We start from the raw sequence: 14,599 nt of genomic DNA on the forward strand, positions 1-14,599 counted from the left end.
TGAATCATCTACACAGGTGTCAAAATCCCCAAACTTGGGGAAAAGAGTAGAGGTATAGAGGACATTAAGATGGGGGCTAAAGTCATCAGTGAAATAGAGAAACGGGAAGCTGGCACAGTGTAATATTTACTTTATTTCATTGATTTTTTTAATGTGTTCTTCGTTTTTTAAAGTATATTTTATTGTAAGAATGATATTAAAATAAAAATCAGAACGTAAGGCCAAAATCTCCCATAATCCTGTCACTTCATCAGAGGATGGTGAATTTTGACTAAACCACATAGCTGCTTCTTCTCTGGTTAGTCTGGCCGGGCCAGATGTTCCGTTTGTTTAGCTCACTCTTCCTGAAGTGTCGCAGGGTTTGCCACCACCGTGAGTGTCTGCCTCTTGACTGGCAGCCAGCAGAAGTGAGCCCTCAAATGAAGAGGCCTTCTTATGGTGCTGGTTGACCGCCTACCCAATGTGCCAATCTCTCCCACATTGCTAAAAATCTGTCACAACCATTACCAGTCACTGTTGTAAAATAGGGCAGTAGTCCTTCATTTCTCAAAACTTGTTTCGCTGTGGATGCCCTGGTTAGATAGTTTCTCATTATCTTCTCAGTGTTGGTGGTTTGATTGCATTTGATGACTCTCTTGAATCCATCCAGATCTTCCTTCAGTTCCAGTTATATTTACAAATTATTGGGCAAGTCTGTCCTCTCTATTCCTTGTGACTAATGAGTCTTTATTCCAGCTTGTAAGTGCTGCGCTGCCAGGTTGTCTTGAACATCTGCTGATTGTTTCTGGACAGGGAATTATGGGGAGAGCGGAATGGATGCTTTCAAAGAGCTGGCTGCCCAGGAAGGCCTCTGCATCGCCCATTCAGACAAAATCTACAGCAATGCTGGGGAAAAGAGCTTTGACCGACTTCTGCGCAAGCTCCGGGAGAGACTTCCCAAAGCCAGAGTGGTGGTCTGCTTCTGCGAAGGAATGACGGTCCGAGGCCTCCTGAGTGCCATGAGGCGCCTGGGCGTCGTGGGAGAGTTCTCACTCATTGGAAGGTAAATCTCAATCTCTCTGTCTCTCTCTCTCTCTCTCTCTCTCTCACACACACACACACACACACACACACACACACTTTGGCCCACATATGCTTGTTCTCACAAATCTGGATTCCCTGACTTCAAAGAGGGTAAAATGTGCTCTTCTGGGCTGAACCTTAACTCTGGATCATGGAGAGTGGGGCTATCATCATTTTCCTGCTAGATAAGAGCAGGGTAGTCCATGACAAGATGATGAGACTACTTCAGAAAAAGGTGGGAAGTTGTTGCTGTTTTGTTCTGAAGAATTATTCTTTTCATATGCTTTGGGCCCCTTCCAGTCCTCTGACCCTCAAACCACACACATGCTGCTTGTCTTCACACTTCCTAAACATAAGAATCTTAATGGAGTATTGGTGGATGGAGGGTAGCAGTGAAGATGGAAATATATAGTAAGATACAAAATTTAAAGGGCTGGCTAAATGCAAGTGAAAGTATGCAGCTGAGCTGTAGATCTTAATAATGTGCTCTTTTACACACATGGGATGGCTGAGGGATGCTTTCAGCATGTGACTCCTGAAATAGCAGGCGGTGGCTTCCAAGACCTCTGCTCTTCTTTCTAGATCATATGTACTTGTGTGGGAATAGATTTTCAGTATCATTGTATCTTTCGTAGGGTTTTTGATGTAACAGGTATCTTGTTTAATTTGCCTACTTATAATATTGCACAAAGGAACTGCTAAATTTTTCCAAGGAACCTACTGAGTTTACCTAAATGAAAGCCTGCACTGATCCCTGACTTTGTCATACTCATCTTCCAGATTGTTTTTTCTCTTTCCATCTCCTCTATTGGCTAGAATAAAATCTATACCTCACCTGTTGAAATACCTCAAACCCTGGCTCTCTTCTCTAGGAAGCTAAGTAGTAATGGTATGGACATCCTCTCCAGACTTTTCCCTCTGTCCTTGAACTTGTGGTTATGACTGCAGTAGTAGTAGCACTAATCTCATCATCATCTGGTACTGGAGGTATAGGACACTTCAAAGACTTTAGAGAAGAAGGCAGGATATAAATACAACTAAAAAAATAAAGAAACGAAGAAGTACTCTCTCATGAGGAGGTATGGAATCAAGATCAAAATATAATTCAAGATTAAGAAAATTACTGAATTTAAGTATAATTGGCACACTGTCACAAAATGTCATTTTGGCTTCTTCAACATGATGCAGTTGTGTGAGGCAACTTAAGAAAGCAAGTCTTAAAAACAAGTATTTTAAAAAGGAATATTATTTCCTTTATGAGTGAAAAGGAGGTAAGCATTGTTGAAGTGTTATGCAGCATAAGGTCGGTAATATATGTACCAGGACAGGTGGCCTGCAGATATTCAGCCCTTTTTATTAGTTTTGTAAAATGACTGCTTTTATGAAGGGTAATTGTTTTAAAAATATTCTCATGTTTACCATTTTCAAAAGAACAATTGTCTGTGTTTTCAGAATTCATTCTCTTTAATATCCATAAAGACACTATCTACCTTGATTCTAGAGAGCTTAAAGAGATGTGGCAAATATGTGAGCTTTGGGATATACAGACTGCCTAATTGTGAAATATAATTATACAAATGTTGCAGTGAGTATTTGGAGTGTAAAGGATTCATTCCATCATCATTATTTAAATATTGAACGAAGATGGCGATGTAAACTTTCTTCTCTGGCTCTTGCCTACCTGCAATACAGCTGAGCTCATACAAGTATTTGAGTCTCACATATGCTTGCTTATGAAGAGGTCAGCTACATGTGATATCTACCTCTTTTATTCCTCTTTCTCTCTGCCCTACCTCTGCTGTGTCCTGCTGACACATTCTAGGGAACTGTCATAACAGTGAACACCTGAACTTCTGAGGATGCTCTTCCCCGTGCCAGTGGTTATTGCCAGTGACCCATGGAGCCCTTGAGATGCCACAGCTATGCCCCACTTGCTGCTTCTCTGCCTTTCCGGGCTATATTCTTCGAGGGTCTATCATAGTGGTATTGGCTGTTGCTCTTGTATCTTAGAGGATTTGGGGGAAAATGACCTTTTCTTATTCTTGGTTCATAGTTATCTCCCTTCCCTGGGAGAGAGATCAGTTCAGATATGAGTCCATAGGGAGCTAAACAGGGAACCAAGCCAAGTAGTAACAGTACACTGTACCTAGAATTAGCTTTCCCTTCAGATGTTTGATTCTCCCACTTTCTGAGGGATAAATTCTATCCCAAACTCTCCTCTGTCCCTCATGGCAATGGACATTTGGTGGGCTTGATTCTCTTCTCATTTCTGCAGGCATGTCCAGAAGGGTTTTAGTTTAACATCAAGTTGCAACTTCTAGCTACATATGCAGTGTCGTCAAATATATCTCCCTCCTACTTGAAGGGGTTTCATTTACTAAATGATGATAAACTCTTTTGAGGTCAGGAGCCATTGTTTGGTTTCTTTCACAGCACATGGTATGATTCTGGCTGCTGCCAGATTTCCAAGAGGGCATTGTATAGATGGTGATGGACCTCTTTTCATAGAAGTGAAGATAAGTAAGTCGTGGTTTAGATTGTAGCAAAAGACACTTAATTAAAAAAATTAGAACTTCCTGAATGAAGATTTATATTCCCTTGCCTCCATGACTCCTCTTTTCTCTCACACTTCCCATGAACATAAAAGGAAATGTTGTTGGTGCCACCATCCAAACATATCCAGACTTTGACAACTTATTGCCGTTCTTGTTTCTGCCATCCTGGTCCAGGGCACCATCGTCGCTCACCTGGGTTATTGTGATATCCTCCTAATTGACCCTTGCCACATCCCCCCCCTCCGCTGCCCCATCATCTATTCTTAAGGCAAGGTGATCTTTTAAAAATTTAAGTCAGGTAATGTCACTCTTTATGTGCTCAATACCTCAAAATGGCTTACCATTTTTCTCATAATGAAGTCTTACCATGGCCTTAAAATCCTGCTTCTGTTGTTGGGGCTAAGTTTTTCATAATGGCATAATAAACTATAGTAACAGAAATAGAATTTTTAAATAGGAAGTTCTCAAAGATAATAAAAACATTCTATATTTAATGAATGTAGGATAATGGAAAAACCAAACAAAAAGCTATATGGGCTGAGAGTTCTGGCTCTGGCACAGAGTAATCATGTGATCTTGTTTAAGTCACTTTTTGTCTCTGAGTCTATTTTTTTCTACAAAAATTATCAACCTATGACAAAACTTGACAACCTTCTACAAAAATTATCAACCTATGACAAAACTATGATCAACAGGAACATATTTATCAATTCATTTTTTCTAAAGTTATTCATGAATTTATATTAATCCATTTACATTTTCTTACCAACCACTTTATTAAAACCAGGAGAATATGTTGAATACTGCTGGTCAGTATTAGTGTCTTAATGTGGCCATGGAATGTAGCCAACAGACCCACAGGAAAAGCAAACCTTCGACTTTGCACAAATTGGCAGAACATTGTCACCAAGTAAGTTAACCAAAAACAAATTAGTCATTATGCAAAAAGAAAGTTCCATCTTAGTTCTATGAAATTGCTTCTTTTGACATGATTTTCAGAATTGTGCTCACCATATCTCTAATTATAATTTTAATGATGATGGTGATGATAATGAGCACATTTGTTTGGACCTTCCTATATGCCAGGCACTGTTCTGAGCACTTTGTATACATTAACTTATCATAACAGTATTATGAGAAAGGTGCTAATATTATTCCCACTTTGATGTATAGAGAAGTAAAGAAGTTGTCAAAAGTGCTGTAAAGCCAGAGATGGGATTTGAACCTAGGCACTTTGGTTTCAGAATTCATGCTCTTAATCACTAAGTTATACTGTGTCAAGCTGTGATTGTTTTACTTAAGAGATACTGCATTCCCCTTAGTTTCCTTTCAGTTTGCTCTCTCCTCTAGAGATCTTTCTTATTGTTTAGATTCACCTTCTTTGGGAAAATCAACTGAAGTATCTCTGTAAGAAAGTTTTATATTTTTAATTATTCTCTATTTCTTTGAACCCATTTTCTCTCCTATTATTAAAGTTTTAAATGATAATTCAATAAAGGTGCTATTCTTTTCAAGCTGATTATTTTTTATCAAAACATGAGATTCCACAGTCTTATTCTCTTTGCATATAGTCTGTATCTATGGAACTATACTTATATAGAAGCCAATTTGGAATAAGCGTGTGATATTTCTCTGAAATCTTAAGTTTTATTTATTAAAATTGTAATTGTTAACTGATCAATTTGTTCTAATTTTTATGTTGTTCCTTTATTTGAAGAAAGTGAAAGTGAGCATAGTTTATGTGTTTGAGCACATAATAAGAGCTACCATTTATTGAGTGTTTGGCTATTAATATTTGATATCTCCAGTCTTAACAGCAGCCCTGAAAGGTTGATTTGGAAGGTAGAGAAGTTAAACAACCATTCCAAATTTCTAAATTTATTAAGTGGTAGAGATAAAATTCGAGCTTACTACTATACCATAAGATCATACAGATACCTAAATATCAAATTGTAACCTCCTCAAAGTTGAACAGGTTTTATGTGCTTATTGATTTTCCCATCATGCCCAACAGTATTTGGGTGTTGTAAATATTCAATAATTTTGTCAGAAAGCCTGGGGAGTCATAGAGCAGCTGGTTTCATTTTGTGGTCCTTGATTTTCCTTTCACATTCCAGGATCAGTAAGTTTTACCTAGCATGGTAAAGTTTGATGTTCATCAGTCAGCCTCTACCTCTAGGATTCATCTGTAAAATTAGAACTCATTTTGTTTGCCTCCCAGGTTGTTGTATTTTTCTAATTATAAAATGCCTACTTGCCTATTAAACTGTAGCTGAGTGTCAGTGGTAGATCTCTGTGGGGACCTAACAACACACTCTTCTCAGAGGGTGAATGAGAGCTTTCTGGTTTTAGTCCTATGCCAGGTTTTGACATTATCCACCCTGTTTTCCTCATCTTGGGAAGCTCTTAACAGCAGGCTTATATTCTATCTTGTTAGGAGCCTTTGGTTAAATATCTTGAGTATGCCATATTTGACTGTGTATTTCCTAGCCCTCTTTATTTGGATTATGAACTCATCTAAATTTCTCCACTATACAAAAGAAACATCCAATAAAGACCATGAAGTCAATAACCTTTCATTTTGCCCCCTCTCCCTACTATATCCTGGCCAATCAAACTATAAGTGTAGGGTCCTTACATTTCAAATGCCTCTCCCTTATTGCTGTGTGCTGTTTAATCTGTCATCTCTCTCAACTCTTATCTTCTAACCCACTAGACCCACTTTCCATTATCTGTCACTGCAGAGAAATTCCTTCTAAAACTTGATCCATGAAAACACTGACACCATGGTTTTTGAGTTGAAAGCCCAACAAACAACATTAAGCACATATTTTTAAAAATGGCTGAAAAGGAGCAATTGCTTTATCTGGAAAGAGGCTACAGTTTCATTTTAAAACAAAGGAAATACCTGTTTTTTGTTTCTTGTTTTTTACAAGGCAATGTTTTTGTCTTTCTTCCAAGAATACATATTTGGAAAAGTTACCTTTATACCCTTGAACAAGATGATATACCATGGTATTATATTTCACACATTTTTTTTTAATGAAAAATGAATTATTTTAGATCCCGTCTTTCCATTATGGAAAAAAATCGGGAAAATATCTAAAGTTTTCAGCCTTCAAACAAAATTGTAAAGATTATATATTATAAAGTAAATGTGGACTTTCAGTGAAGCGTGACCTCCACCAAAATGGATTATAATCAAGAGGCTGGCAAAGCTGATGAACATTTTCTGATGCATGATGGTCCAACTTAACAGATACATAACCTGGCCTTCTCTAGGTTCCCAAGGGCAGAGAATGATTGCTAACCTACTGACAGGCAGTCCCTTCTCCACAGGCAGATTAATGAGAGCTTTGTGGAAGATTACACTGTTAGAAAAAGACTGAAAAATGTGTTCTAGGGAAGGAGAGGAGTTTTAGTCTAGAGTACTCTGGAGAATAAACACTATTTGTAGGATACTGACAAGTATTTTGAGCATAGATCTCAGCCACAGAAATGTTCAGGATTCTCACAATAATTGGGTGGCTGATTTGTATTTTAATGATTAACTCTTCTTTACACCAATACCTATTTCCATGTTTCAGATAATGGACATCTGAAAACTGAAAGACTATTATCTTGGTCTCTACTTGCCTTTACGGTACTAGAAACACTGAAAGGTGTCGGGTGCCCTCTGTATTTATAAGGCACTGGCTCAATTTGAATGGATGAAAAAGGAAGTCACTATGATTTAGTCTAGTTTGTGTTTGAGGCTCATTGAAGACAATAGGGAATTTATCTTAATACAATTTTTGTAGTTCCTATGATAGTCTATTTGCAACCTGACTGTACAACAGAAGCAGCAGGGGCACTTATAAATGCAGATTCTTGGATCCCACCCCAGACCATCAATAGAATTTCTTGGTGAAGGACTTTGGATCTTCTTTTTTTAAAGACTGAAGATGAGTTAAGTTTCAGAACCACTACCCTCTCATGCCTACATCTGTGCTTTGCACCCAGGTGGCATTCACTATGAATGAATTGCTTTCAGGACATATTTGAAAGGAAAAATGAAATGAATTTTAATTCTACTGCCTGTTATTCTGCCACTTTAGCTCTGTTTTTTTTTTTTTAATTCTTAAAATGTATTTGCCTTCAAGATTTTCTTTCAAAAGTAAAGATATATCTGAGAGTAGTAAATAATATTAACAGTAGTACTGTTAGTAATAGTAATAAACACTATTTGCAGCTGTGTTATTTCTTGTATTTCTGTCCTCTCCTGATGCCCAAAATGGCCTGTTGACCTGCCCTGTGAAAGCATAATTATGTCCTAGTTTTCTGACTAATCAAGATGCAGAGTAGGAAGCATTTAAACATGTGGCAAATTAGTCCAGTCATCTCTGAGTGTAGGGTTGCCCGGGGCTAAACAATGAACTACTGTTTCTTGCTAATTGTGGAATTGGGATCTGATGACTGAGTTGCTCATCAGCTGCTTGTCTCTCTATATCACAAACCATAAAAACATCAGTTCCTGGGCTCCACCTTCTTCAGATTCTAATTCAGTATGTTTGGGAATGGATCGAAGAGTATATACATTTCAAATCAGCATTATTGAAACTCACCAATTTTAAGTGTTTCATTTGATGAGTTTTGGTAACCCTATATAGTAATGTAAGCACCATAACTATATGAATCATGAAATAGAATATTTCCATTACAGCAAAACATTCCCTAATGTCCTTTGGCTAGCATTCCTCTCCAACCTCTGGACACAGGAAACAACTGATCTGCTTTCTGTCATTTACACTTTTGCCTTTTCTAGAATGTTGTATAGAGGAAATCATATAGAATGTAGTCCTTTATGTTTGACTTCTTTTAATTGGCAAAGTGTTTTTAGATACACCCATGCAGTGGTACATATTAGTAGCTTCTTTATTGCTGAGTAGCATTCTATGGCATGGATATGCTTCAGTTTGCTTATCCATTCTCCTATTGATGAACATTTGGGTCATTTCCAGTTTTGAATTTAACTTAATTTAGCTTCTTTATAAGAAACGGCCAAATTATTTTCTGAAGTGGCTGTACAGTTTTGCAGTTCCACCAGTGGTGTATGAAAGTTCTAATTCCGTTACATCTTCACCAAAATAGTATTGTCAGTCTTTTTACTTTTAGCTATTCTGGTGGGTGGGCAGTGGCATCTTGTTGTGGTTTTAATTTGCATTTTCATAATGACTAATAATGTTGAATATTTTTATGTGCTTATTTGCCATTTTAATATCTTTTTTGGTGAAATCTTTTGTAGACGTATATGTTCATCTTGTTATCAGGTTGTTAGTCTTATTATGAAGTTGTAAAAGTTCTTTATAATTTCTGGACCCAAATCATTTATAATATACATATTTTCTCTTAGTATGTCTGAAAATTTGATTTTGTTAACAGGATCGTTGGATGATAGAATGGTTTAAATTTTGAAAGTCCAGTTATCAGTTTCTTCTTTTATGACATGTTCATTGTGTTCTATCAAAGATAGCTTTACCTACTCCAACATCACAAACATTTTTGTAGAAGTTTTATAGTGTTTCCTTCTATATTTAGATATATGATTATATATTTGGAGTTAATTTTCATACATGTTATGAGATAAGGGTGAATACTCTTTTTTTGACCTAAAAATATCCAGTTGTTCCAGAACTGTTTTGTTGAAAGGATTATCATTTCTCCATTAAAATAGCCTACCATTTGTTAAAAACAATAGTGTATATATGCATGTATATTAATTAAATATTTTTAGCATTCCATTTTATCTTTATCTTTGACTTACTAGCTATGATTCTTTATTATTTTATGAATAGTTGATATGAGGTTTGTAATATATTTAAGTTATTAATATCCACATTCCCAGAATATTATACCATATTACATATAGTATAAGAACTTTATAGCATTTCTATTTGTCCCTCTTGATGTATGTTCTATTGTTATATATTTTACTTCTAATTCTGTTATAAAGTATAAAATACAGTATTATTTTTGCTTAAATAGTCAATTATCTTTTTAAGAAACTAAAAATGAGAAAAAAATTACTTTCTATAATTAACTATATAATTACTTTTTCATTCCTTTGTGTAAATCCACATTTTCTTCAGCATTATTTTCCTTCTCTTTGAAGAATTTCTTTTAACGTTGCTTGTGAGGCTGGTCTGCTGAAATAAATTTTCTTCACCTTTTTGTCTGTAATGTTTTTATTTTACCTTAATTAAAAAAAAATTTACCTGGTATAGAATTCTAGGTTGATTGTTGCTGTTTTTTACTTCCAGTATTTGAGAGATATTGATCTGCTGTAATTCTTTGTTCCTTGAATGTGTATTTTTAATCTGATTGTTTTAAGCATGTCTTTTTATCACAAATTTTCAGCAATTTGATTATAAACCTTGATGTGTTTCATAGTTTTTTCAAATCAAAATTGGAAAATAATTGGCTATTATTTCCTCAAATATTATTTTTACCTATGCCTTTCTTTTCTTTCTATCTTGGGCTCCAGTTATATGTATGTTTGATTGCTTGATATTTTTCTACAGGAAAATTATATGTCTTTCTTTTTTCACTTCTCTTTTTTTGCTTCATTTTCTACAATTTCTATTGCTATGACTGAGTACACAGATTTTTCTTTTTGGCCGTGTCTAATCTGTTCTTAATCACATCATGTGCATTTTTTATTTCAGAGATTGTGCTTTTTATCTTCTAAACTCATTTCATTATAATTAAGAACATTTTTGTGTGACTTCAGTCCTTTTACATTTATTAAGGCTTGTTTTATTGCGTAGCATATGCTATTCCCTGGAGAATATTCCAAGTGCATGTAAGGGGGATTTGTATTCTATTGTTGTTGGACTGAAGGTTCCATAAATGCCTGTTAGGTCTAGTTTCTTCATATTACTGTTAAAGTCTTCTATTTCCTATTGATATTCTGTCTAGTTCTATCCATTATGAAAAATGGGATGTTGAAGTCTCCAAATATTATTGTTGAATTGTCTTTTTCTCCCTTTAACTTAGTTTTTGTTTCATGTATTTTGAGTTTCTCTTGCTAGGTGTATGTATGTTTCTAATAGCTGTATTTTCCTGATACACTGATGCTTTTATCATTAGAAGGTATTACTCTTTATATCAAGTGACTCTTTGTTTTAAAGCTTACGTTTTTCCTGATAAGCATATAGCTACTCCTGCCTTTTAATGATTCCTGTTTACATTGTATATCTCTTTCCATCCTTTCATTTTCAACATATTTGTATTGTATATAAAATATATCCTGTAGACATCATGTAGTTGATCTTACTTTTTAAAATCTAGACTTATTACCTCTACCTTTTGATTATATTGTTTAATCCTTTCACATATAATGTAATTATTGATGTAGTTGGAGTAACATCTACCATTTTATATTTTGTTTCCCAATGTTTCATGTCTTTTTGTTCCTCTGTTGCTCCTTTAATCATTTTTTCACTATATTTTTAAAAATTATTTTCTTAGTGGTTGTTCTAGGGCTTACCATATAATCTTAACTTACGAGTCCACTTCAAATTGATGCTAACCTAATTTCAGTGAGATATATAAATGTTACTTTTATATAGCTCTATTTCCTTTTTCTTCTTTTTGTGCTGTTGTTACACATTACATTTATAAATATTAAAAACTTAGTAATGCATTGTCATAATTATTGCTTTATAAGTTATGCCTATTATAGAACCTGACATGAGAAAAGAGAGTAAGGATATATTCATTGGGATTTTTATATTTGCCATTTGATTTACCATTTCAGATTCTCTACATTTTTTTTTCCTATGGTTGCAAGTTACCTCCTGGTGTCATTTATATACCAGGTACAACTTTGTTCCTACCCACCACTTTTGTGCTGTTGTCAGATAAACCCCATTTCCCTGTGTTATAGGTCCCCAAATAAAATTACATGCATATTCTTTTATACAATTGCTTTTAAATCACTGAAGCAGAGAAAGAAGAAGAAATATGCATTTATACTATTTTTTATAATTACTTAACTACCTTTACCTATGCAGTGTGTGTGTGTGTGTGTTTGAATTCTGTCTTGGGTAACTTGCTTTAAGCCTAAATTATTTCCTTTAATATTTATTTTATTTATTTTGGGGGGGGTACGTCCTCTAGAATGAATTTACTCAGTGTTTGCTTATCTGGGAGTATCTTTATTTCACTTTCATTTTTGAAAAACGGTTTTGCTGGATATAAGATTTTTAGTCAACAACTTCTTATTTCAGCACTTTGGATATGTCACCCAACTGCCTTTTGGCCACCATTATTTTTCATATGAGCTCATTTCTTGTTCTGACCAGAGGAGGTGAAAGTGTTAGGAAGGGGGGGTGTTCCAGTGTGAAGATTCTTTCTACTGGAAAGCCCTTAACTCTTGGTAACCCTAATCCTGTCCCATTTCTCTTTATTATAATTTTGATGGATAGTAAAAATAATTGAGGATTATTGCTTTAACTATTCTAGAGAGTAAAAATCAATAACCTCTTCTATTGAATGATTATTCCAGAGTTTTAACTATATATTGTGGAAGGCTGACATTTGCACAAAAGAAATTTACACTTTTTCCCTGAGGTACTTACCCAGAGTCCTAGTTGTAGTTACAGCCAATGTCTGGTGTGTTTTCATATTTGGGAGAATTTGGATCTTTGCTTTTTATCTGATATCTCTTAGAGATGGGCTTGGTGTCTGCATCTTTTTAAAATAACATTGAAGAATGAAAAAATGCATGCTTTGAACATTCCTTTTTATACTTTTTTTCATAGTAATAATTTTCGTCCTGCAAAAGTATATTCCCAAGAAATTACCATAGGCAATTTTTCAAAATGTAGATGCAGCTTTAGAGATTTATGGAAATACTACCCAGTAACTAGGGAGTATGACCTAAAGGGCTTCTGGGTTTGGCATTCCTCTCTAATGAGGAGATGAGCAGGTATATTTTTTTCTTCCTTCCTCACCAAATGTAGCACATTGTATAGTTATTAAAATTCACTCTAGTCAATTCCTTTAAGGATTGCAAACCTAGCTAAAAACTCAAGGGAGCCAGAATTGCAAAAAATGTCTCAGTAACAAAGTACAGGCACACCTTATTTTAATGCATTTCACTTTATTATACTTCACAGATACTCCATTTTTTATAAATTCAAGGTTTGTGGCAACCTTGCAACGAGCAAGTCTGTCACATCATTTTCCAATAGCATTTGCTCACTTCATATCTCTGTGTCATATTTTGGTAATTCTCATAATATTTCAAACTTTTATCATTATATTTGTTATGGTGATCTGCAATCAGTAGTCTTTGATGTTACTACTGTCATTGTTTGGGGGCACTGCAAACCACATATATATAAGAGCAAACTTAATTGATAAATGTATATATTCTGACTACTCACTGACCAACCATTCTCCTCTCTTGCTCCTTCTCCTCAGGCCTCCCTATTGCCTGAGGCACAGGGAATAGGGCTTAGTATTGAAAATTAAGCCAATTAGGAACCCTATAATGGCCTACAAGTGTTTAAGCAAGTGGACTCTTACTTTCAATCAAAAGCTAAAATGATTAAGCTAGTGAGCATATCAAAAGCTGAGATAGGCCAAACGCTTGGCCTCTTGTGTCAAACAGCAAAGTTGTGAATGCAAAGTAAAAATTCCTAAAGGAAATTAAAAATGTTAATTCCATGAACATACAAATAATAAGAAAGTGAAGCAGCCCTATTGCTGATATGGAGAATGTTTTAGTGGTCCGGATAGAAGATCAAACGAGCTATAACATTCCCTTAGGCCTAAACCAGAGGAAGGCCCTAACTCTCTTCAAATCTATGAAAGCTTAGCAGGTGGCAAAACTGCAGAAGAAAAGTTTGAAGCTAGCAGAGGTAGGTTCATGAGGTTTAAGGAAAGTCATCTCCATCATAAGAGTGCAAGGTGAAGCAGTAAGTGCTGATGTAGAAGCTGCAGCAAGTTCTCCAGAAGATCCAGCTAAGATAGCAGTGAAGGTTGCTACACTAAACAACAGATTTTCAATGTAGATGAAACAACCTTCTATTGGAAGAAGATGCCATCTAGGACTTTCATAGCTAGAGAGAAGTCAATGCCTGGCTTCAAAGCTTCAAAGGACAAACTGACTCTCTTATTAGGGGCTAATGTAGTTGGTGACTTGAAGTTGAAGCCAAGGCTCATTTATTATTCTGAAAATCCTAGGGCCCTTAAGAACTACACTAAATCTACTCTGCCTGTGCTCTGTAAATGAACAGCAAAGCCTGGATGACAGCATATCTCTTTACAACATGGTTTACTGAATACTTTAAGCCTAACGTTGAGACCTACTGCTCAGAAAAAAAGACTTATTTCAAAATGGTACTGCTTACTGATAATGCACCTGGTTACCCAAGAGCTCTGTTGGAGATGTACAATGAGATTGATGTTGTTTTCATGCCTGCTAAGAAACATCCATTCTGCGGCCCATGGATAAAAGGAGTAATTCAACTTTCAAGTCTTATTATTTAAGAAATACATATTTGTAGATTTTGGATACTAGCCCTTTATCTGATATGTCATTTGAAAATATCTTCTCCCATTCTGTCAGTTGTCTTTTGATTTTGTTGACTGTTTCTTTTGCTGTGCAAAAGCTTTTTATCTTGATGAAGTCCCAATAGTTCATTTTTGCCCTTGCTTCCCTTGCCTTTGGTGATGTTTCTAGGAAGAAGTTGCTGCGGCTGAGGTCGAAGAGGTTGCTGCCTGTGTTCTCCTTTAGGATGTTGATGGACTCCTGTCTCACATTTAGATCTTTCAACCATTTTGAGTCTATTTTTGTGTGCGGTGTAAGGAAATGGTCCAGTTTCATTCTTCTGCATGTGGCTGTCCAATTTTCCCAACACCATTTGTTGAAGAGACTGTCTTTTTTCCATTGGACATTCTTTCCTGCTTTGTCGAAGATTAGTTGACCATAG

General features: G+C 35.5%; 1 protein-coding gene across 3 annotated transcripts in view; it reads left to right on the top strand.

Moving 5' to 3' along the window:
* GRM1 (glutamate metabotropic receptor 1) overlaps positions 1 to 14,599 on the top strand; it is a 418,438-nt gene that overhangs the window by 111,418 nt on the left and 292,421 nt on the right. For all 3 annotated transcript variants that reach the window (XM_045866132.1, XM_045866133.1, XM_045866134.1), the window contains exon 2: positions 793 to 1,042. In XM_045866132.1, the coding sequence (XP_045722088.1) occupies positions 793 to 1,042 (250 nt within the window). The remainder of the gene's footprint in view (positions 1 to 792; positions 1,043 to 14,599) is intronic.

The sequence above is a fragment of the Mirounga angustirostris genome, unplaced genomic scaffold (assembly GCF_029215605.1).
Source record: "Mirounga angustirostris isolate CCGP_5_RB_7025 unplaced genomic scaffold, mMirAng1.0.hap1 SCAF_8, whole genome shotgun sequence".
NCBI classification, from domain to species: Eukaryota; Metazoa; Chordata; class Mammalia; order Carnivora; family Phocidae; genus Mirounga; species Mirounga angustirostris.